This window comes from Muntiacus reevesi, chromosome 17 (genome assembly GCF_963930625.1).
Source record: "Muntiacus reevesi chromosome 17, mMunRee1.1, whole genome shotgun sequence".
Lineage (NCBI taxonomy): Eukaryota > Metazoa > Chordata > Mammalia > Artiodactyla > Cervidae > Muntiacus > Muntiacus reevesi.
This window is the reverse complement of record NC_089265.1, coordinates 10,026,770-10,052,322: the sequence shown is the minus strand read 5'-3', so window position 1 is coordinate 10,052,322 and position 25,553 is coordinate 10,026,770. Positions and strand designations below refer to the sequence as shown.

The 25,553-nt window shown below is 41.2% G+C and overlaps 1 protein-coding gene across 3 annotated transcripts in view; it reads left to right on the top strand.

The window, feature by feature from the left end:
- ELP3 (elongator acetyltransferase complex subunit 3) overlaps positions 1 to 25,553 on the top strand; it is a 121,163-nt gene that overhangs the window by 61,625 nt on the left and 33,985 nt on the right. For all 3 annotated transcript variants that reach the window (XM_065908253.1, XM_065908255.1, XM_065908254.1), the window contains 5 exons: positions 1,408 to 1,601; positions 19,242 to 19,332; positions 21,897 to 21,962; positions 23,956 to 24,183; positions 25,109 to 25,190. In XM_065908253.1, coding sequence (XP_065764325.1) covers positions 1,408 to 1,601; positions 19,242 to 19,332; positions 21,897 to 21,962; positions 23,956 to 24,183; positions 25,109 to 25,190 — 661 coding nt within the window. The remainder of the gene's footprint in view (positions 1 to 1,407; positions 1,602 to 19,241; positions 19,333 to 21,896; positions 21,963 to 23,955; positions 24,184 to 25,108; positions 25,191 to 25,553) is intronic.

Below are 25,553 nucleotides of genomic sequence, written 5' to 3'. Positions count from 1 at the left end.
TTTTGGAAGAAAAGGAAAGAAACATATTTCAATTCTCTGCATTTAATGAGAAATCCTGCACCTGTTCGATCTATTATCATTCTTATGAAAGGATTTTATCAGCCCTTATATCTCCTAAATTTATTATGCAAGTAGCCAGAAGTACTTTGCTGAAATCCTATATTCCACGTATGGATGCAGACTAGGTGGAGAGTGACTTGCATACATATGCTTTGTGGATGGCTATAGAATATTTATTAAAGACTGGATGACTCTTTAAAATATAAATGTTACAGGGAAAATTACACGCAGTTACAGCAGACTGTTCCTCAGAGCCAATGGTGCACAAAGATTAGAGCATTTAAGATAATAATAGGAATCAATGAGAGAGATCGAAAACTCAGTAGTTACATCTCTTTGGAAAGCAAGTTACACAATGGAAAGCTCTGGAGTAATAACCGCACAAGATAGAAAGCATTTACTCCATTCACAAGATACAGTACTCTGGCCATTTAGATACTAATGCTGGGCCGGGGTAAGAGGAAACTATGTGAATCCACTTTAATCCCTCCATCACATGGCAAGTGGAATCCAGATAAGAGCAAATTTGCGGTGCAAAATCATAGAAAGGAGAAGGCTTGATGTCTCCTTGCTTCATCCCAAGTAAAGAAATAAGCCAGCTGGGGTGACACAATGCAGGAAATGACTGTGTCAAAACAGATGAATTAGCTGTATCGCTCAGCATCCAGGTGACAAATGGACTGTGTGTGTCTTCTGGGTTAGGAACGGCACCCATTGGCCTGAGGACAACACAGTCATACCCAGGGGTCAGCATACTTTCTCTGCAGAGGGCCACATGGAAAACATTGTAGGTTTTGCAGCCCAGATAATGATCTATGTCACTTTTAAAAGTCACTTTTAAATATATTCCATTATTAAAGGAGGATACGGTCTGGAGGTAAAGGCGGGCATCAGATGAATCGTCAGTATGATGATGTTAAGAAAGCAATAATACAGAATTCCACCCCCCCAAAAAAAAATTTAAGTGAAGCAATTTGTATTTGAAGGTCAGTAAGACCTCGTTGAAGAATTGGCATTCAAGCTGAGACCTAAAGGTGAGCTAGATGAAGAAAACCTGATAATATTTCCAAGCAGAGGGAATGGCCTTTGCCACGGCAGGAAGGCAAGGTGGGGAGGGTGGCAGCAGTGGCCAGGAGGTGGTCAGCCAGGGCTCGGGCATCCAGCACCCAAGTGTGTTGCTCCCGTGAGATTGTAAAAACAGTGAGTTTCTGTTCTGTCTCCCTTCCCTCGCTTGATGGAAAGTAGTCTAGGGACCAGGCAGGTAGGTGAGAGAAGTCAGCCCAGGATGGAAGTTTCACCATGGGTAATCTCCATGTAACTAATGGAGCTCATCTTTTCTCTCCACAGGAGTTTTTTGAGAACCCAGCTTTCCGTCCTGACGGTTTGAAACTCTACCCCACCCTGGTGATTCGTGGGACAGGGCTCTATGAGCTGTGGAAGTCAGGAAGATACAAGAGTTATTCCCCCAGCGACCTGATCGAATTGGTGGCCCGGATCCTGGCCCTCGTACCCCCGTGGACGCGAGTGTACCGCGTGCAGAGGTAATGTGTTACCTTTCCTGCCAGCAGTCATTAGTGACAAGTCTGTCTGTCCACAGTTTCTAATGAGAACAGTGTCACTGAAAATTGATGGATTTGAATTTTTTTCATTACAAACGGACACCAGGAATGCTCTCTGTAGATGGAGGGTCTGGGAACAAATGGGACATCAGGAATGCTCCCTGTAGATAGAGGGGTTGGGAATGATAAGACAGGTGTCCAAGCTGCTTTGCTATGTCTTGGGTATACATGTGTTCATCCGTCTACTCATTCATGAGCCAGGAGATGGATGGAGGGTGATGGTCAGCAGTGTGGTGTGGGGTTGCAGGAGCCTGTCACTCGATCAGTGTTTCCTCTTCCGGATCTGCTCCAGCCCAGATCCTATAGTGAGTGTAAGAGGACACACTATGGCCATATGTGTGTTATCCCTGTTCTAGAGCCTCTGAAAGAGTAGCAACAGGCATTCTTCACTGATACTAATGTAGGTATGGAGAAAGAGTTACCTGTTCCTGTTGGCATGAAGGAAATCATCTGAACTGTTTTTTTCTAGGAGAGAGAATCTGAGATCTCATTTTACAATCATGGTTTGTTTGTTTTTTTTCTTGTCTGTGCTCTGAGGCATTCGGGATCTTAGTTCCCTGATCAGGATCAGAACCATGCCCCCTGCAGTGGAAGTTTAGTTCAGTTTAGTCGCTCAGTCGTGTCCAACTCTTTGCGACCCGATGGATTGCAGCACGCTAGGCCTCCCTACCCATCACTAACTCCTAGAGCTTGTTCAGACTCATGTCCATCGAGTCAGTGATGCCATCCAACCGTCTCATCCTCTGTCGTCCCCTTCTCCTCCCGTCTTCAGTCTTTCCCAGCATTAGGGTCTTTTCCTATGAGTCAGTTCTTCACATCAGGTGGCCAGCGTATTGGAGTTTCAGCTTCAACATCAGTCTTTACAATGAATATTCAGGACTGATTTCCTTTAAGATTGACTGGTTTGATCTCCTTGCAGTCCAAGGGACTCTCAAGAGTCTTCTCCAACACCTCAGTTCAAAAGCATCAATTCTTTGACGCTCAGCTTTCTTTATAGTCCAGCTCTCACATCCATACATGACTATTGGAAAAAACATAGCTTTGATTTGACAGATCTTTGTTGGCCAAGTAATGAGTCTGCCTTTTAATATGCTGTCTAGGTGGGTCATAGCTTTTCTTCCAAGGAGCAAGCATCTTTTAATTTCATGGTTACAGTCACCATCTGCAGTGATTTGAGAGCCCTGAAATATAAAGTCTGTCACTCTTTCCATTGTTTCCCCATCTATTTGCCATAAAGTGATGGGACCAGATGCCATGATCTTAGTTTTCTGAATGTTGAGTTTTAAGTCAGCTTTTTCACTCTCCTCTTTTACTTTCATCAAGAGGCTCTTTAGTTCTTCACTTTTTGCCATAAGGGTGGTGTCATCTGCATATCTAAAGTTATTGATATTTCTTCTGGCAGTCTTGATTCCAGCTTGTGCTTCATCCAGCCTGGTATTTCGCATGATATACTCTGTATATAAGTTAAATAAGCAGGGTGACAATATATAGCCTTCACATACTCCTTTCCCTATTTGGAAGCAGTCTGTTGTTCCATATCCAGTTCTAACTGTTGCTTTTTCTCCTGCATACAGATTTCTCAAGAAGCAGGTAAGGTGGTCTGGTATTCCCATCTCTTTTAAGAATTTTCCACAGTTTGTTGTGATCCACCCAGTCAAATCTTTAACATAGTCGATGAAGCAAGAGTAGATGTTTTTCTGAAACTCTCTTGCTTTTTCAATGATCCAGCAGATGTTGCCAATTTGATCTCTGCTTCCTCTGCCTTTTCTAAATCCAGCTTGAACATCTGGAAGTTCATGGTTCACGTACTGTTGAAGCCTGGCTTGGAGAATTTTGAGCATTACTTTACTAGCATGTGAGATGAGTGCAAATGTGCAATAATTTGAACATTCTTTGGCATTGCCTTTCTTTGGGATTGGAATGAAAACTGACCTTTTCCAGTCCTGTGGCCACTGCTGAGTTTTCCAAAGTTGCTGCCATATTGAGTGCAGCACTTTCATAGCATCATCTTTTAGAATTTGGAATAGCTCAACTGGAATTCCATCACCTCTGCTAGCTTTGTTCATAATGATGCTTACTAAAGCCCACTTGACTTCACTTTCTAGGATGTCTGGCTCTAGGTGACTGATCACACCATTGTGCTTATCTGGGTCACAAAGATCTTTTTTGTATGTTTCTTCTGTGTATTGTTGCCACCTCTTCTTAATATCTTCTGCTTCTGTTAGGTTCATACCATTTCTGTCCTTTATTGTGCCCATCTTTGCATGAAATGTTCCCTTGGTAGCTCTGATTTTCTTGAAGAGATCTCTAGTCTTTCCCCATTCTATTGTTTTCCTCTATTTCGGTATTGACCATCTGGTGATGTTCATTTGTAGAGTCTTCTCTTGTGTTGTTGGAAGAGAGTATTTGCTATGACCAGTGCGTTCTCTTGGCAAAATTCAGTTAGTCTTTGCCCTGCTTCATTTTGTACTCCAAGGCCTAATTTGCCTGTTACTCCAGGTATCTCTTGACTTCCTACTCTTGCATTCCAGTTCCCTATAATGAAAAGGACATCTTTTTTTGGTGTTAGTTCTAGAAGGTTTTGTAGGTCTTCATAGAACCATCCAACTTTAGCTTCTTCAGCATTACTGGTTGGGGCATAGACTTGGATTACTGGGATATTGAATGGTTTGCCTTGGAAACAAACAGATCATTCTGTCATTTTTGAGATTGCATTCAAATACTGCATTTCAGACTCTTTATGAGGGCTACTCCATTTCTTCTGAGGGATTCTTGCCCACAGGAGTAGATATAGTGGTCATCTGAGTTAAATTCACCCATTCCAGTCCATTTTAGTTTGCTGATTCCTAAAGTGTCAATGTTGACTCTTGCCGTCTCCTGTTTGACCACTTCCAGTTTACCTTGATTCATGGACCTAACATTCCAGGTTCGTATGCAGTAGTGTTCTTTACAACATCGGATTTTACTTCCATCACCAGTCACATCCACAACTGGGTGTTGTTTTTGCTTTGGCTCCATCTCTTAATTCTTTCTGGAGTTTTTCTCCTTTCTTCTCCAGTAGCATATTGGGCACCTCCTGACCTGGGAGTTTATCTTTCAGTGTCCTATCTTTTTGCCTTTTCATTACTGTTCATGAGGTTTTTAAGGCAAGAATACTGAAGTGGTTTGCCATTCCCTTCTCCAGTGGACCACGTTTTGTCAGAACTCTCCACCATGACCCGCCCATCTTGGGTGGCCTTAGTTTCACTGAGTTAGACTAGGCTGTGGTCCGTGTGATCAGTTTGGTTAGTTTTCTGTGATTGTGGTTTTCAGTCTGTCTGCCCTCTGATGAATAAGGATAAAAGGCTTTGGAAGCTTCCTAATGGGGAGACTGACTGAAGGGGAAACTGGGCCTTGTTCTGATGGGCAGGGCCATGCTCAGTAAATCTTTAATCCCATTTTGTTAATAGGCGGGACTGTGTTCCCTCCTTGTTGTTTGACCTGAGGCCAAACTCTGGTGGAGGTAATGAACACAATGGTGATGTCCTTCGAAAGGTCCCATGCAGGCACTGCCTCACTCAGTGCCCCCGACCCTGCAGCAGGCCACTGCTGACCCACGCCTCTGCCAGAGACTCCTGGACCCTCACGGGCAAGTGTGGGTCAGTCTCTTGTGGTCACTGCTCCTTTCTCCTGGATCCTGGTGCACAACGTTCTGTTTGTGCCCTGCAAGAGTGTTTCCCCACTCCTGTGTAAGTTCAGGCAGCTCTATGGTGGGGTTAATGGTGACCTCCTCCAAGAAGGCTTATGCCATACCCAGGTCTGCTGCACCCAGCTCCTGCGGCAGGCCACTGCTGACCTGTACTTCCCCAGGAGACACTTAAACACACAAGGCAGGTCTGGCTCAGTCTCCTGCGGCCTCCTGGTGCACACAAGGTTTTATTTGAGCCCTTGGAGCATCTCTGATGGGTATGGGGTTTGTTTCTAAATGCAATTTCGCCCCTCCTGCCGTCTTGCTGGGGCTTCTCCTTTGCCCTTGGATGTGGGATATTATCTCTTTTTGGTGGAATCTAACATTGTCCTGTCAACGGTTGTTCAGCAGCAAGTTGTAATTTTGGAGTTTTCGCAGGAGAAGATGAGCACACATCCTTCTTCTCTGCCATCTTGTAGAGATACTGTAGTGGAAGAGTGGAGCCTTAACCACTGGACTGTCAGGGAAGTTCCACCCTGCCTTTTTTTTCTAACTAGAAACATAACACTGAAGATAAAATTTAAAAGCCATGAAGTTACCTATTTGCTACAATCCTGACAAAGCCGTTCCTGCATTCCCTGGTTGTTAAGGCGCATTTCCACCACCCTGCTCGAAACCACCCAGATTCTAATATTACCAGTAAAAGGCCAAGTGGGATTAACAAATAGATGTCCTGTCAGCTATCCTGTGACTGAGCACAAAGACTGTGCTACTCATAACATATAGCAGAACTGTCAACTACGGGAAAATCATCCAGGATGTAAAATAATGGATTTGCTTAAAGGTCAAAGGGTGTTTGGGCTTCCTAGGTGACTCGGTGGTAAAGAATCCACCTGCCAATGCAGGAGACACAGGTTTGATTCCTGGTTCAGGAAGAGCCTCTGAAGCAGGAAATGGCAGCCCACTCCAGTTTCCTTGCCTGGAGAATCCCATGGACAGAGCCTGATGGGCTACATGGGGTCGCAAAGAGTCAGACATGACTGAGCAACCAAACAAGAACAACATCAAAGAATGTTTACACATTTCTGCCACAACATATTGATTTCTTAAATTTTTATGATTTTTGGCCCACCATAAGGACCTAAATTGCTTAATGATTTCACTTTTTTTTAAAGTACAGTTAAAAATACAAAGGAGAAGGACTTCCTTGGTGGTCCAGTGGTTAAGACTCTATGCTCCCAGTGCCAGTCTCCGTGCTCCATGATCCTAAGTTTGATTCCTGGTCAGGGAACTAGGATCCTGCATGCTGTATGATGTGACCGTAAATAAATAAATAAATACACACCAATTTCTTTTTTTAAAAAATTACCTTAAAAAATTACTAAGGAGATAGTGATGAGAAAATTCAGCTGTCACAATTATTTGCATTCTCCTCCTTCTCTTTCACCTTTCTGGAACAATTCAGTCTAAGACATTAGGAGGTAGTGAGCCATGCAGGCGTCCGCATGGAGACCTAGGGAGCCGTGGGACCCAGAGGACGGGGAGGAGGGTGTTCTTGTGGAGGACTCAGTTGCGGGGTTCAGGCTGGAGCAGCCCAGATGTGAGGGGGGACATTCTCGCTGAGGCCTGCCCTGGCCCCTTTTGTCAGCAGGGCGAGGAGAGTGTGTCCAGGGGACCCAGATGAGGACAGAAAGAAAGGGTCAGTAACATGCAGGAGGTGGATCTAGTAGGTAGACAGTATTAAGGGTAATGGAGCTGGGGTTTTGTTATCTGAAAAGGGAATTTGTCGTTGTTGTGCAGTTGCTAAGTAATGTCCAGCTCTTTGTGACCCCATGGACTGTAGCCCTCCAGGCTGCTCTGTCCATGGGATTCTCCAGGCAAGAATACTGGAGTGGGTTGCCACTCCCTTCTGCAGGGGATCTTCCCAACCCAGGGATCAAGCCTGCTTTGGCAGGCAGGTTCTTTACCATTGAACCATCAGGGAAGCCTGAAAATGAAACTACAAATATGAAAAAGGAAAAAATTAGAATGTACCACATGGTGTTCTGGAATAGGGGATACTGGTGTGCACTTGCAGTTTTCAACCTGTGCGGTAGATATAGAAATAATTGTAACAAACAATAACAAATACAATATGTGCGTGTGGACATGTCCTTTTCACGGACTATTTAACAGCCATGGTTTTTGCAATTCTGGGCTGCTTGTTGGTGAGGTGGCTATTTGAAATGGCCTCTAACATACTACTGAAGTGTTGTGTAGTGTTCCTGAGTGCAAGAAAGCTATACCGGTGCCTTATGGAGAAAATACCTATGTCAGATTAGCTTCATTCAGACATGAGCTATTTGAGGCATGAGTTCAATGTTAATGAAGCATCTCTCCATCTGTTGAGAGAAAGAGAGAGTGCAAGACCGTATATAGAAACACAAATTTTAAAAAAAGTCACGTTTGATCAGCTGATGGAAATGCTGGGGCCAGAGGTCCACAGGAAGCTGGGATGGAGTCTAGGATTAGACAGTGGTCAAGTGCCACTGTCAGTCTCTGCATTTTGGCGGTTGCATTATGGTTATGTAAAAGAATATCCTTAAAAAAAAAAAAGAATATACTTGTTGTAGTAGATACTTAAGAGTATTCTGGGGGGCCACTGGGACATCTTGTTCCAAATTTACTTTTAAATACTTGAGGAATATAGTTATTGGTACTGCACTTGGGAATTTTTCTGTGACTTTGAGATTGTTTAAGAAAAAAATATGATAGAAAACAAAAATGCAGTAAATAGTGTTAACAACAGCAAAAGAAAAGTTTCCTTTGCATTTAACTGATTGGGGCCACCAGAGAAAAACGACTTCACTACTTCTCAGCAGTCAAGCGAGGCAACAAGTATCACAGAATAGACATTTCACAGCCATGGTCACCACAGTTGGCTTTTTTTTTCTTTTTTTTTTTTGCCAAGAGTAACAAGGCATAGCTGGGAAATCAGATGAAGAGTTTGCATCCTCCCCATTGTGTTTAGCTTTAAATTCCTTAATGCTCTAACCAGAGAGTTGCAAGCAACGAAGACATTGCTGTAACATTAAAAGCTTAATTTTATAGGTTTTATGAAATATCACTGAGGGACATTATCCTGGCTTACCATCAACTGAAAAAATAAGGGCTTTGAGAAAACAGGAGCAGCAAATATAATCTCTGCAGTAAAACTATAAAGGGGTCATGACAGAAAGAATTAAGAGTATGTGTTTTAGACCATCAGAAGGGCATAGGAGGAGAAAGTCTTGATATTATGCATGACTAGCATGAAGCTGATTAAAGAAACATCCATGTTCCCAGTTCTCCTGTCTGGACCCCATTACAGCTCTCTGGAGAACTGAACAGAAGAGGCCCTGCCCCCTTCCGCCCCCAGCCCTAATCCTAGAGGCCAGACTGTCAGAGGCGTTTCTGTATCAGTACATCGCTCACAGGCTTTACGTGGAACACACAGTACACGGGGGTGTAGGATTAAGCTTTTGAAGTGACACTCTCATTGCTTTACCAATATGTGGGTGAATTAAAACCTGATAGACTACTGTGAAACAAGAGGTAAAATCTCTTTAAAAATGTGGAAGTGGTAATGTCTTAGTGGATCTCTGGACAGTTTCTGTTTGAAGACAGTGATGATTCAGTTGCCAACAGTGAAGACCTTTGGTAGAGAGTCATCTAGAGTTTAGCTGTGTGGTCAGATTTTCATGCTCTGGGACTGATAATTCACTTAACTTTTTCTTTTTAGTTTATTTTTGATTTGGAGGAAGGTGGCTTTACACTGCTGTGTCGGTTTCTGGCGTACAACACCGCGAATCAGCCGTAGCCGTGTGTATGCCCCATCTCTCCCTTGCTCCCCTCTCCCTCCCCCCATCCCACCTCTCTCGGTCACCCTGTCTTACATAGCGACTTCCCTCTTAATCCTGAAGCCGATTATTTTCTAGGATTTTTAATATAAAGATAAAAACTATGATCTTGTTTTCCATGTTTCCATTAGAATTCTGGTTTTTTTGTGTAGCTCTCTGTGGACTTCCCTGTGACTCAAACGGTAAAGAATCTGCCTGCAATGCAGGAGACCCGGGTTCGATCCCTGGGTCTGCAAGATCCTCTGGAGAAGGGAACAGCAGTAGGTCTCCAGTATTCTTGCCTGGAGAATCCCATGGCGGGCTACAGTTTGTGGGGTTGCAAAGAGTCGGACATGACTAAGCGACTAACACAAGTATACTTCGAAATTCATTCAAGTTTGTTATATCTTGCTGTTTGTTTTTAAACCATTTTATTTACATATTTTCTTTGTCTATACTGCATAATATGATTCGAGTTTATTTTATATTGACTTGCTTTTTGTTATCAATAATCACTGAAGTTCTTGACCAGGCTGTTGTGGTGCCGGGGTGTAGGGTGTAATGTGGTACCGCTCTTCATTGATCCCAGCACATTTCTTTTTGATCATGTGGTTGTTTTTTTTGATCATGTGATTTTTATGCTTCTTCCCAACAAAGTTTGTAGAATAGTACTAATTATCCAGAACTTATATTTTCTTCTCAATTTTCAGCCATGTGTTTAATTTTTTTTTTGCAACACAACTATATTTATATCAACAGAATGATATTCCATTTATAAAGTACTATAAAATCACTTTCAATATATGTGGTATTAACAGGCTTACATTGTTTTTCTAAAACTTTTCTTGTATAAATGGGATGCAGTACATTTTGTTGTTGTTCAGTCGCCAAGTCATGTCCAGCTCTTTGCAACTCCATGGAATGCAATGAGCCAGGCTTTCCAGTCCTTCACTGATTCCCAGAGTTTGTTCAGACTCATGTCCATTGAGTCCATGATGCTATCTAACCATCTCATCCTCTGCTACCCTCTTCTTTTGCCATCAATCTTTCATAGCATTAGTCTTTTCCAAATATGCCACCCTTCGCATCAGGTGGCCAAAGTATTGCAGCTTTAGCATCACTCCTTCCAATGAATATTCACGGTTGATTTCCTTTAGGATTGACTAGTTTGACCTCCTTGCTGTCCAAGGGACTTTCAAGAGTCTTCTCCAGCACCCCAATTCAAAGGCATCAGTTCTTTAGCACTCAGCCTTCTTTATGATCCAACTCTCACATCCATTCATGACTCCTGGAAAATCCGTAGCTTTGACTATACAGACTTTTGTCAACAAAGTGATGTCTCTGCTTTTTAATACTCTAAGTTTGTCATCCCTTTCCTTCCAAGGAGCAAGTCCTTTAATTTCATGCCTGCAGTCACCATCCACAATGATTTTGGAGCCCAAGAAAAGAAAATCTGTCATCACTTCTGCTTTTTCCCCATCTATTTGCCACGAAGTGATGGAACCAGATGCCATGATCTTAGTTTTTTGAATGTTGAGTTTTAAGCCAGCTTTTTCATTCTCCTTTTCACCCTCAATCAAGATGCTCTTTAGTTTCTCTTCACTTCTGCCATTAAAGTAGTATCATCTGCATATCTGAGGTTACCACCAGATTAAATCTTCATAACAGGTGGCAGGTTTCATATTATTGCTACCACTTCTGGTATTTTATGCTTCTCTTTATACTATCGTCATCATCACTTCACAGTGTCTTGTATGATAGTATAATGAGTTCTCTCAATTTAACAGACAGTAAGTCTGTGAGGTACATTTTATACACTGGCAAATAATGCTTTTTGAATTCTATTTCTTGTCAATGACTTAAAAAATAATCTTCATAGTTATCATTTTAATGGCAGCCTAGTAATCTAGCATTTTAATTTGTCTCCTTCAGCAAATTGTTCCCTAACGTTAGACATTTAGGTTTCTTCCTGGTTTCTTCATCTCTTATCATTATTATTATCATCTTGGCCTCCACTCCATCTAAAATTCACGTGCATAGAACTTTTTACTTCTGTTGAAGTAACCTATTAGAGTAGTAGAACCCAGGAGAAAGATTACTCGTAACAAAGGATCTAAGCATTGTTGTTATTAGTTTTTATTCCGATTAACATACTTTCTGGAACAAGGAACGTATAAATGAGTGTTACCTTTTTTGCTGTGTATGTTGATATGGTTTTCCAAAGGAATTATATCAGATTAAATAGCAGTTTCTGGTTTTATCACAACCTCTACAGAATGAAATGGTTATATTTTTTATTTTATTTACCTAGGAGTTTTAATTTGCATTTCCCTAGTTATTAGTGAGGATTAACATTTCTCCCATGGAGCTGATTGTTATTTATGTCTGCTTACATCAGTTGTCTGTTTATATATAATTTGCCAGTCATGGAATTTGGATCGTAAAGAAAATAGATGGTGCTTTTAATTGAGATAGCTCAAAAAGAAAACTTGATAAATTTTACCTTTCAAAGGTCTTAGAATGATCTTCTCTTTCCTGGGGAGATATGAAGACTAGGAAACCAACAAAAGCCGTGTTCATGTTCACATAGTATGCTTAACACTTAACAATTTGGTAGCTGTGTTTTGGTAAAACAGCTTCATATTTCTGCATGAAAATGTTATACTCCATTTACTGCTATTTTTAAAGTTATGTTCAGATATAGCTAGAATATGATATATCTAGACTTCCAGAAAGAAATTTGTATCAAGAGCTCAGTGGTCAAATTTTGAAAGAGAAGTGCCAAGGGAAGTGTTAATGGGTAACTCAAGCATTACATGCAAATGTGTACCAGAGAAGGCTGAGTGTTTAGATGGTGTTAAGTGGCTGAGAAACCTTCTGATTTGGGAAAAGAGAATCACAGGGTTTTCACTCTGCAGTGTTTCTTCTAGCTTTGATTTTAAACTCTTTGAATAGTTCTGAAAATGTAGAAAACTGATATGGTCCAGAAGTACAACTGAGCACCCTCTCTCTGTTCATTTGAAAGCGGTTGGTTATGTCTTGCTGTAAAGAAACCATTGGCAAAGGAAAAAGCCTCCTCCCAGGGTGTTTAATCCAGGGGATTTTAATAATTGTAGTTTATTTTTGTTTTAAATCATAGTAAAGGAGAATTGTGTGTCTTTATGTTCTGTGCCTTTAGAAAACCTGGCTTATTCCTAGGTAGGTTCACCTAGTGTCAGCTTCTGCTAATTACAGACAATTTGCTTAGTGTTGACTCGTGAATCTAAACTCATACATGGAGAAGAAGTTTCTAGGAATGATTTTCTGGACAGGTATCAGAAGAATTGAACAAAGGAAGGAAAGCGGGAAGGAAGATATTTCAAGTAAAAACAATGTTTTACACTTGTCTTTTTAAAAAAATGACAATTTAGTGTTAGATTACCTGATAATTTTTTAATTGGCCATTTTCCTCACCCCACCTACCCCTCCTTTTTCTTTCTTAGCTATTTTAGTTTAAATTTTATGACAGTTGAGTCAGTAACGTCTAACTGGGTGTTTTTATGAAGTAGCACCCCAATGAATCATTCTGTATTGCAGCACGAAAGAGTGGAGGCAATGATTAAATGTAGAATTCTCTCCAGACACATGATGGAGCCACATTAAACTGCCGCTGCCCACAGGCTATTTGACAGCTGTCTGCCTTGATGTGACTTTTAAATCACTGTGAAGCATTAGAATGGAATACCAATTTGCAACCAAAAGATGTTTCTGAAGTATGAGGAACTTCAGACCAAAAAAAGCTCTAGACATCACTTTGAAAGACTTTTGATGAGCAATTGCAAATATTAGTACCGCTAAGCTTGACAGGTTACCTATTGAAATAGAAAAGTGAATATTCCTGAATGGAGTATCTCTTCAAGCCAAGAAAGTGAAACTAGACTGAAATTGAAAAACCTAAAAATAACTGAAACTCCCATCTAGATGAATGTAGCAAAGTCAGAGGGTCTATAATCTTACCTGGGCTTTGAAGTCCTGGAAGTCTGGAAGAGTGTTTGTTTATTACTCCAGGTTGCTTTATATACTGTGTTGCACATAGAAGATGCTCAATGTATATAGAACTCTCTCTCTCTTCATTTTCAGTGAAAATAAAATTTTATCTCTGAAAGTGGAGATGGCCACAGATCTATTCCCTAATGAGGAAAAACTTCCATCTGGTACACTCCAGTCATTTCACTGCCAAAGCGCATTAAAGCCATGTTGCATTTTGTAGTGACAGACATGAATGTAAGGACATTTATGAACTGTGAGAATCCTTGTAAAGCCCTGTGTTACCAGGTTTGCACTGACTTGTATTTTGGGGTGGCTAGTCCCAGCTTCAAGGGATGTGCAGCCTTGTAGTCTCTTAGGCCTTTAACTTGGCTTAATGCTCTGTTCTCATGATCTTGAAATCATTAATGATTTTTCTAAGAAGAGACCCTCTGTTCTTATTTTGCACTAGGCCCCATAAATGATTATCCAGCCCTGCTAGTAATTCTGTGTTTCCCTCTAAAGTTCTGCTTAATAGCACTATATGGTAAAACCTAATCCTCAGAGAAAAGTACTTGTAGTGAACATTTTAGTGTGTCTTTTAAGAGGACTGGTACATTATTAAACTCGTTTGTAGAGCCCGTCTTCCTTTGCCTTCACCTCCCCTTCCCATCATCACCAGCGGAGTAACACCCCAGAGGTGCTGACACCTCTTACGGGGAGTAAGAGTGTGATTGCACAGGTGACAGACAGTAGTTGGGAGGTTGGTTGCATTGAGCAAATGATTGTTGTTTGGTATAGCAAACACATAAGTATACCAAAACTAAGAGAGCCAGACTTTTCACTGAAGGGATTTACAAGCACTGAAAAGTAGAAAGCTGAAAAGATTACTGAGCACTGGATTAAAATTGTAATTATCAGCACGATCTCACAGCTTTTTAAATTGATATATAGAAATAGATATGTGTATTGTTGTTTTCAGTTGCTAAGTTGTGTCCGACTCCTTGTGACATCATGAACCGCAGCGCACCAGGCCTCCCTGTCCTTCACTGTCTCCCAGAGCTTGCTCAAGCTCGTGTCCATTGAGTTGGTGATGCCATCCAACCATCTCATCCTCTGCTGCCCCCTTCTCCTGCCCTGAGTCTTTCCCAGAATCAGGGTCTTTTCCAGTTAGTCAGCTGTTCACATCAGGTGGCCAAAGCACTGGAGTTTCAGCATCAGCCCTTCCAATGAACTCAATTCCTTTGAATTCCAATCAACTGAATTCTGAGTTTATTTCCTTTAGCATTGACTGTTTGATCTCCTTGCAGTCCAAGGACTCTCAAGAGTCTTCTCCAGCACCACAATTTGAAAGCATCAATTCTTCGGCACTCAGCCTTCTTTATGGTCCAACTCTCACATCCACACACTACTACTGGAAAAACCATAGCTTTGACTATATAGACCTTTGTCAGCAAAGTAATGTCTCTGTTTTTTAGTATGCTGTCTAGATTTGTCATACCTTTCCTTCCAAGGAGCAAGTCTCTTAATTTTACTGCTGCAGTCACCATCCGCAGTGATTTTGGAGCCCAAGAAAACAAAATCTGTCACTTTTTCCCCTTCTGTTTGCCATGAAGTGGTAGGACTGGATGCCATGATCTTAGTTTTCTCAATGTTGAGCTTTAAGCCAGCTTTTTCGCTCTTCTCTTTCACCTTCATCAAGAGGCTCGTTAGTTCCTCTTTGCCTTCTGCCATTAGGTTCTTGTCATCTGCATATCTGAGGTTATTGATATTTCTCCTGGCAGTCTTGATTCCAGCTTGTGATTCATCCAGCCTGGCATTTTGCATGTTGTACTCTGCCCAGAGGTTAAATAAGCAGGGTGACAGTGTACAGCCTTCCGTACTCCTTTCCCAGTTTGGAACCAGCTTGTTCCATGTCCAGTTTTAACTGTTGCTTCTTGACTTACATACAGGTTTTTCAGGAGGCAGGTAAGGTGGTCTGGTATTCCCATCTCTTTAAGAATTTTCCACAGTTTGTTGTGATCCACATAGTCAAAGGCTTTGGCATAGTCAATAAAGCAGAAGTAGATGTTTTCCTGGAACTCTCTTGCTTTTTCGATGATCCAACAGATGTTGGCCATTTGATCTCTGGTTCCTCTGCCTTTTCTAAACCCAGTTTGTACATCTGGAAGTTCACAGTTCATGTACTGTTGAAGCCTGGCTTGGAGAATTTTGAGCGTTACTCTGCTAGCGTATGAGATGAGTGCAAATTGTGCAGTAGTTTGAACATTCTTTGGCATTGCCTTTCTTTGGGATTGGAGTGAAAACTGACCTTTTCCAGTCCTATGGCCACTGCTGAGTTTTCTAAATTTGCTGGCATAATGAGTGCAGCACTTTCACAGCATCATCTTTTAGGATTTGAAATAGCTCAACTGGAATTCCATCACCTTCACTATCTTTGTTCGAAGTGATGCTTCCTAAGGTCCACTTGACTTCACACTCCAGGATGTCTGGTTCTAGGTGAGTGAGCACACCATCGTGGTTATCTGGGTCGTGAAGATATTTTTTGTATAGTTGTCCTGTGTATTCTTTTCACCTCTTCTTAATATCTTCTGCTTCTGTTAGGTCCATACCATTTCTGTCCTTTATTGTGCCCATCTTTGCATGAAATGTCGCCTTGATAGCTCCAATTTTCTTGAAGTCTTTCTCTAGCCTTTCCCATTCTGTTGTTTTCCTCTATTTCTTTGTATTGTTCCCTTAAGAAGGCTTTCTTATCTCTCCTAGCTGTTCTCTGGAACTCTGCATTCAGTTGGATATGTATCTTTCTGTTTCTCCTTTGCCTTTCACGTCTCTTCTCAGCTATTTGTAAAGCCTCCTCAGACAACCACTTTGCCTTCTTGCATTTTTTTTCTTTGGGATGGTTTTGGTCACTGCCTCTGTACAGTGTTACAAACCTCTGTCCATAGTTCTTCAGGCACTCTGCCTATCAGATCTAATCGCCTGGATATATTCGTCACCTTCATTGTATAATCTTAAGGTATTTGATTTAGGTCTGACCTGAATGGCTTAGTGGTTTTCCCTAATTTCTTCAATTTAAACCTGAATTTTGCAATAAGGTGCTCATGATCTGAGCCACAGTCAGCTCCAGGTCTTGTTTTTGTTGACTGTATAGAGTTTCTCCATCTTCATCTGCAAAGAATATTGTCAGTCTAATTTCAGTACTGACCATCTGGTGATGTCCATGTGTAAAGTCATCTCTAAAGGCAGTGATACCTCAGTAATAATGAGCACAGTGACTGCCCAGATCTTGGTTTTAAATACCATGCTCCCCTGAAAGGAAGCAGGACTGCTTGGGTAAATGGCCAGTTCTAGGGCGGGGGCAGTAAACATGTAAGATGAGCCTGGAACATCCTGTTCCAGAAAGTAAGGAAATACTCAAAGAATGTTGCAGATATGTCAGAAGGACCCAGAAGCGAGCCTAAATGCATGCCTACTGGCCATATCTAATTTAAGCAACAAAATAATGTTGATACCAGACTACAACTGGTTGAATAAAATAGGAATCTATGAGTTTATAAATTAGAGAAGGGAACATTCTTCCTTAAAATATAAGCTCAACTAATGCAGAAGAGATGGTAGAAATAATCACCAGTGATGACTTGTGTAGGGCAGGTGATGTAGGAAGGAGTCATCAGCAGATGGTAGACTGGTGGTCGGAGGGTCGGTGAGGAGCAGGATATCGGCATGGTGCTTGTTCTGTGTCAGCTCTCATACTGTAACAGGTATCCTTCAGCAATCCACCTAATAACACCTTGTTCACATTTTTGTGCTTTTTGTTGATTTTATTGTTTAAAATGTCCCCCGTGCATAGTGTTCCTAAGCACAAGAAGATTGTGATGTGTCTTACAAAGAAAACAGATGTGTTAGATAAGCTTCATTGCAGCATGAATCATAGTGTTGTTGGCCATATACGGCATTAATGAATGAATTCTGTGTTAAAGTGTCTTTGAACAGAAACACAGAACAAAGTGATATGTTGATCAATGGAAGAAAATGAACTGAAAGCTGATAGGAAGCTAACCCTCCCGTTTTTCACAGGAGCAGTGCTTCCATATTTGCTCATTCAGTGTTCAGGGCACATTATCAGACTTCACTGTAATGAATTACAAGAGTCAAATGTATCTCACGAAATGGATACTAACTGGTTGCCATTGACATTATCAGATTAATTTCATATCACATATAACAGTGTTTTACTTTGTTGTGAAACTACATGTATTTGTGAGTAATTTAATAGAATGTTGTTCAGTCGCTAAGTTGAGCCCAACTCTTGGCCACCTCGTGGACTGCAGCACGCCAGGTTTCCCTGTCTTTCACTACCTCCCGGAGTTGGCTCAAACTCATGTCCATTGAATTAGTGATGCTACCCAACCATCTCATCCTCTGCCTCGCTCTTTTCTTCTTGCCTTCAGTCTTTCCCAGAATCAGGGTCTTTTCCAATGAGTCAGTTCTTCGAATCAGGTGGCCAAAGTATTGGAGTTTCAACTTCAGCATCAGTCCTTCCAATAAATATTCAGAACTGATTTACTTTAGGATGGACTTGTTGGAAGGAATTACAGTTCCAAAGAAAGAAAGTTTATTTTACTAAAAAGTATAAGTAAAGCATAGATATTAACTAATCACTCTAAAATATATTTTTATGTGTCACTTTGAACTCCCTGGTATGTCCTTCTCTTAAAAGAATTTTGGCTTATCATTGCTTTATAGTTGCTCTCAGAGTCTATTTATTACGTGTAGTTTTTAATGCTAATTGATTAGCTTTTGATACTTTTGAATAAGTGGGGAATATCTTATTAGAATCAAATGGTGAATTAGCTAATTGTATTTATTTAATGTTTGAAGGGATAAGTGAAAAGAGAAGGAAAAGATTCAAGTTGATTCAAAAGCAAAAATGAGAAAACAAGATAATTGGTGTATCCTTCAAGTCTTCCTTCTAATCCACCAAATCTTAGACAAAATAAATTTGGGGCTTGTCTTTAAATAGGAGATCTGCTAAGCATATTCTTACTTCAGATTTTTTTTTTTTTTTTTTAGCTATTTTGTGTTAAGATACTGATTTTTATCTAGAAGGGATGTTGAGGGCTGCTAAAATGAAGCTCATAATTTCAACTTCTGATCAAAGTTTCCTTGTTGCCTGGCACTTAACACTATATTAAAGCCAGGAAATAAATTTTATCTACTTCATCTTTAGGCAAGTTCTTATTCCCTTCTAATGACGCTGTTGTGCTCAGTGACACAGTGGTGTCCAACTCTGCAGCCCCATGGACCTTAGCCACTCAGGCTGCTCTGTACATGGAGTTTTCCAGGCAAGAATACCGGAGTGGGTTGCCATTTCCTCCTCCAGGGGATCTTCCGGACCCAGGGAATGAACCCGAGTCTCCTGAGTCTCCTGCATTGGCAGGCGGGTTCTTTACCACTAGCACCACCAGGAAAGAGTCACTTCTAATTTAGACTTTTAGGAAACGGAGAGGGGGAAATATATTCTTTGAGACCAGTTGTCATCTCGGCCAGACTTTTAAGCTTCCTGGCTACCTGTCATTCAGCAACTCTACGGGAAAGTGTTTATAAGCTATAAATAAGTGCGTTAATACTTTTTATTTCTTCTCTTTTAAACAAATTCGATTTTGTAAAACAACAGCAACAACAATTTTATTTCCTGTTTAGTATAGCTGTCTCTTCAGCCAAAAATCATTACTCGTGGTTATTGGATATTTGTTTTGTATTTAGTAATCTTAAAAAGTGATTTCATCAGGTATTTCTTAAGAAAACCCTGCGTGATTGGTGAAAATCATAATTTCATAGATGGAAAAACTGGGAGGTAGACAAGCTATGAATCTGCTTTCCAGTTAGAATATTCAGCCTCTGTTTTCTTGGTCTGTTTTGTAGGAGTTTTTTGAGGGGGGAAGGGTAGTTCTCCTTTTTTAAAAAATTATCCCTGCCTTCCTGTTTTAGAGAATAACATATTTTGCAATATCTGATGTTTTTCTCCTGCAGAGATATTCCAATGCCCTTAGTCAGCTCAGGAGTGGAGCATGGTAACTTGAGAGAGCTGGCATTTGCAAGAATGAAAGACCTTGGAATACAGGTAAGAGTCTGACCATAACTGCAGAGATCAAAGTAATTTCAGACATGAAAACCTGTGATGCTATCACCTGATAAACTTACAGGTCTGGTCAAAGAGCTTTCATGCATTGAAGCCCTTCTTTCTGTACAGCATGTTGAAGCTGAAGTAGTGGTTCCACAATCTGCATCCCATCCCTACACCCCTCTGCTTTCTCCTAAAAGAGTGTGGGTTTGTCAATTTACTGGTTGTATTCTCTTGCCTACTGAAATTGCCAGCTATGTGTTCAGCTCCTTTTTTAGAAAACCTCTTTTCTTTTGAAATACTGAGTGTTTGATTCTTGACCAGTGGTTTTAGACAAATACGACCTTTGAAGAAACAAGGATGACGTGCTGAAATAATTACCGATGTTATTGTCCAGATATACCACTCTCCCTTGCCCCGCCGTGCCCCTGTGTCTTTTCATTTGCTTTTTTATTTCAGAAATATTTACTAAGCACCTCTTTTCTGCTTTCCTTTGAAGTACAAAGAGCCCAGGAATCTGCAGTTTTAACAGGCTCTGTGGATGATTTTGAAGTCACGATATGGTTTAAAACTCAGTGCCCTAGGAGCTATTTCTCAGAGCTGCTAAGAAGAAAGGCCAGGGAACTTCTAGGCCTGAGCCTACATCCTGGCCTCTGCTTTGAGCTTCTGATTCTCTTGGTCTGGTACGGAGCTAAGGGAGGTTGTCACACATAGTGTAGACATGGACCACTCTTTGAAAGGCATTGTTTTAAGGACTACATATCATGTTTGTGGACATACCCGAAACATTTTGTTCTCTTGGTTGATTTGTTATAAAGAAGTTTTTCTTTTCTTTCTTTTTTTTTTCCAAAAAACTGTCTAGAGTTTGTAAACATTATTGGCTTATTCTACCAAAATAATAATAATAATAATTTAAGTTCTAGAAAAACAGCAACTGCATGTACAGTAATTGTTGTTATTTAGTCGCTTGGTCATGTCCGACTCTTTGTGACCCCATGGACTATAGCTAGCTAGGCTCCTCTCTCCATGGGATTTCCCAGGCAAGAATACTGGCGTGGGTTGCCATTTCCTTCTCCAGGGGATCTTCCTGACCCAGGGATTGAGCCCAAGTCTCCTGCATTGGCAGGCAGTTTCTTTACCGCTGAGCCACCAGGGAAGCCCCGTGTACAGTAATGAATAGCCCCAGCAAGTATGTGACCGCTCTGCTCCCTGGGCCTCAGCTGTCCCAGTTCTTCAGCTCCTCCTCCTCTTGGCCTGGTTAGCCTGATAACCTCATCATCCAGCCATCATCTTTAACCCTGTACCCCTCTTAAACCTTGATAGCCTCTCATAAAGTAATCTAGCATTGAGTCTCAAGACTGGAATTCAGTCATAGCCAAAAGTTATCTAGTTTACCTAGGCAGTGTCTTTACTAGAAAATAAGGACACCCCAATCTCTCGTAAAAAGCATTCCCCTCCCCTCCAAGAAAGGACAAAAGCAGACAAGTGTTCTTTAGGAGCATGTGATATGGGTTCCCTGGGCATGGAAATAGCTTAATTTTTCTAGAACTGAATAATGAACTCTTATTTTTCTTGTGAAATTCTCTCCACATATACACCAAATACACTATTAGTAGTATGGCTGCAGGACATCATCAGCTTTCCTAGGGTGATCTTTTCTCACCAATGGAAAGCGTTAGAATCTTGGAAATGAGTTCTACAGTTTGTTCTATAGGGGAAAGTATCGCATAGGACAGATAACAGTCACTGTGAGGATTTTGTAATTATAAGTGTCAGGCTTCACAGCCTGCACACTGGGTCGTGGAGTGGAAGCAAGAGTTCCCTCCTGTAGCTTGGCCGTGCACACATCCACAGGCAGCTCTGTGGTTCCTGGGACATTCAGAGAGCCAGTCTGCCACCATGACTCCACGTTCAGACTCTATAGTGATAAAAGCTCAAGGTTCTTTCTTTCCCCTCCTTCCTTGCATTCCTTCCTCCCTCCCATCTTTTATTCCACAGAGCCCTTCTCTGCAAAAGATAGCAGTCTTAGTTTCCCTCTTTCTGACATTTCTAAAATTTGATACAAATATGGGGATGCTAAAAACATTAACTGCTATAAAGTGGTGAAGGTTTTCAAACATTAGGAATTCAATTGTTACTCTTCTATAGATATAGTTGGGAATTACACTTTCAGATACAGTTATATCTTCTGGGTAAAACTATGTTCAAATTTTTAGGAGGTATGTTCTTTATGTTCAATATTATGTATCAATCTCCTTTGGATTCTAAACTCATTTTAAAAACAATACAGTGCTAACTTCATATATTTCCAGTTTTGTTTTCCCCTATCTTCATATTTATTAAAAATGGCTTCATTTTTAAATTCAGTTCTTTTATCTCAATGTAAATTATGTCCAGATGTAATTTTGAGCCCAGAATTTGGTGGAGAGGTTTCAGTAAAAATTGTATTAATGACCGGTTTTATATTTGCCTCCCCTTCCCTCTTTCTTTTCTATTTTTTTCCCCATTCCTCCCTCCCTCCTTCCTCCCTTTTCTTCATTCCTTTTGCTTTGTTTTTTTCGCAGTGTCGTGATGTGAGAACCAGAGAGGTTGGAATCCAAGAAATTCATCACAGAGTCCGGCCATACCAGGTCACTGTCCTCACTTTATAGAGATGAGGTCCCGTCCATCACTCCTTGTCAGGCCTGGGCCTGGACCTGCTCATGCATCATGCTGTGTTTAGCTGCTCTGTCGTGCCCGACTCTGCCACCTCATGGACTGTAGCCCGCCAGGCTCCTCTGTCCATGGGGATTCTCCAGGCAAGAATACTGGAGAGAGTTGCCATGCCGTCTTCCCAACCCAAGGATCAAACCCAGGTCTCCCGCATTGCAGACGGATTCTTTACTGTCTGAGCCACCAGGGAAGCCCAAGAAAACTGGAGTGGGTTGCCTGTCCCTTCTCCTGGAGAACTTCCTGACCCAGGAATCGATCTGGGGTCTCCTGCATTGCAGGCAGATTCTTTACCAGCTGAGCTACCAGGGAAGCCCTATAGTTAGAACCAAAACCAAACTCTCAAAGTTAATGAATAAACTAAGAGCAAAGAGTCATTGAGAATCAGGTCAAGTCAGCAAAGCCAGATATGAAGGTCACTCAACGCTAGAAGGGCCAGGTTAGGAAGATCAGGTTGGAACTTCATTATAGATCAATACTATTCGACAGAACTTTCTACAGTGTTGGAAATGTCCTGTCATCTGTGCCACCTAATATGGAGTCAGCTACCAGTCACATGTGACAGTTAAGCACTTGAAAGGTGGCTAGTGCAAAGAAGGACTTACTTTTTAATTTTATTTAATGTCACAGTGTCAAAGAATTCAAATATAAATAGGCAGATGTGACTAGTGGCTACCTTCAGGTAAAGCCGAGTGGCATGTGCTTATCTCTGTGTGCAACTGTTGAGTTATTGCCCATTGGTGGTAATCAGGTGAAGAGATCACCCTCATCAACAGGGTTTCCATAAAACATATTTTTAATGAATTAACTTCTCTCCTGTAATGCCATCGTGTTAGCTACCTGCCAGATTTTTCTGTGGGAGCTCTCTTTCCTGTGGGAGCCTGTTTGAGAAAGACTAGAAGAGATGAGATCTGCAGCTGATATTTCTCTTCTGAAAATGAATTGACAGTTTTCACATCGCAGACCTTTTAAGGAAAAAGAAAACCCTGGCAGTTAGTTCTTCTGCCAAATTCTTGTGCAGTCCAGTTACTCAGCAAACAAGAAGCTGAGGAGGAATGTCAGCATCAATCTGACTGTTCACCCCACTGTGGGCCCAATCTGCCTGTTTTTGGAGGGCATCTGAGTGTGACCATGCCCACATACGTAGCTTTCTCTGTGTGTCAATTGCTCAATATTTGTGCAGAGTACAAGAGCCACTTGAGCAGGATGCAAAAGTTAAATCACCATGTAGAGTGCTAACACAAAAGCTTCCCCTAAAACCCTTCTCTGGTGACTGTATTTTCTTTAACCTGCTAATCTCACAGTTAGGCATACTGTTGGGTTGGCCAAGAAGTTTTTTTGGGTTTCTGCATAACATCTTAACGAAAAAACCCAAATGTACTTTTCGGTCAACCCAATATTTTAAAGGTCCTGTGGGATAGGGACACTTTTTCTTAAAATCCCATCAAGGAATGAGACCAACACATTTTTCCCCCAAAAAAGCAGGTTTTAATGGCAGAGGTGAGGACTAAAAATCATTGAGTATCTGACCGTTCTGGGACCCAGGGGTGCTCCCAAGAACTACATACACATAACGTATAATTTTACCTTAGCGACTTTTCATAGAGGCTGAGAGATTTAAATCCATGGAACTATTAACTGAGCCAAACCCTGTAAGAATCTTAAGGTTAATGAGGTTCAAATATTTATAAAATGGTAAAACAGTTTTCCTCTTACATCTTCTATAGACAAGGCACAAATTCTCATTTATAGTCAGTGCTATTGAGAGGAGACAAGTAAAAAGAAACATAATTTGTGATTATTTATTCTCTACCCATAATTATAGATATTATTTTTAATATATATAATTATAGAAATGTACTTTGTTTCTAATTCTTTTTTTAAAAAGTTTTGTGTGGCTTTTTATTGAAACAGGTTGAATTGGTGAGAAGAGATTATGTTGCAAACGGAGGCTGGGAAACCTTCTTATCGTATGAAGACCCAGATCAGGACATCTTGATTGGCCTCCTGAGATTGCGGAAGTGTTCAGAGGAGACATTCCGTTTCGAATTGGTTGGGGGCGTGTCCATAGTCCGAGAGCTGCACGTGTACGGAAGCGTGGTCCCCGTAAGCAGTCGGGATCCCACTAAATTTCAGCATCAGGTATCCTGGACTGCATTTCTGTTTGACTGTGGTTAAGAAGTTGCTCAAAGGAGGAAAAGAGAAAAGGGATGGGGCTGGGGGTGAGGGAGGACAGAGCAGAAGAAAAGGAAGAGCAAAGGAGAAAGGAAAGTGTAGAAATAGAGGAACCAACATTACTGTTGTTCAGAGAGGTTTTCTCTTTAAATTGTACCCTTTTGGGCATGAGGGAGGGGAAGAGAGACGAATTGAGACTCAATCAAGTGGAATATAATAATAGACTGAACCATAGGAAATTGCTATTTTTGAAAGTCAGAAATGATCTAATACCAGCAATTTTGTGTGATTCAGCTATTTTGGAATCGAAGGAGATGATAATGTGAAAGAAGCACTTATGAAATTTTAAAGCACTTTGTCAACGCAAACTAAGAGATAGTGGCACGCTACTCTGCTCCCGCAAACAACCTAAATAAATAACCACTTTTTTTCACTTTCAGGAGAGCAAGTTAAAACTGCTAATGGTGGATCTAGCATTAAACCCCCACATAGATGATTTAAGAATATTGCCTGGTTTCCAAAAACCTTTTAGAAACTGAAAGAGTGACTAATAATACAAGATTAGATGCTCCAGACTTTCATCACCTGGAGATTGCCTAGAACTTGTTTAAAAAGTGACAGAAATTGACAGGCAATTCCTCCCTTGCTGTGACTAGATTACATCACCCACAAAATACCTTGGGATGGCTTTTGTTGCAGAGTTATTCCTAGTCTGCCACTGAGTACTTTTGGTATAACTGAATCATTTCTTTCCTTATGCCTATAAATGGGTTTTTATCATTTTTTTAAAGAGTTCAGCAGCTACTGAATATCAGCCTTCTTGTTTTATGGACCCCTCTTAATGACTTCTCTCCTTCTCAGTTCCCTAACCCCCTTTATTGCTTCTTTGTAGGGCTTTGGCATGCTCCTGATGGAGGAAGCAGAACGAATAGCCAGAGAAGAACATGGATCTGGGAAAATAGCAGTTATATCAGGTAACTGGGGGTAGGCATAGGGGGAGGGCAAAGTTCATGATTCATTTACATTATTAACTTCGTGCCACAATTAGAAGTATCCCAGGCTGTTGCAGGGAGGGGGGCCCCTTCCAGGACCCAAGAGTGCGCTTTTGTCTGACACCTGGAAATCAGTTGTCCAAGGAGACACACATGCTGACAAAGCAAGAGACTTTATTGGGGGGGGGGGGTGGGGGGCGCCCAGGTGGAGAGCAGGAGGGTAAGGAACCCGGGAGGACCGCTCTGCCACGTGGCTCAGAGTCTCGGCTTTCATGGTGATGGGATTAGTTTCCAGGTTGTCTCTGGCCAGCCATTCTGACTCAGGGTCCTTCCTGGTGGTACACG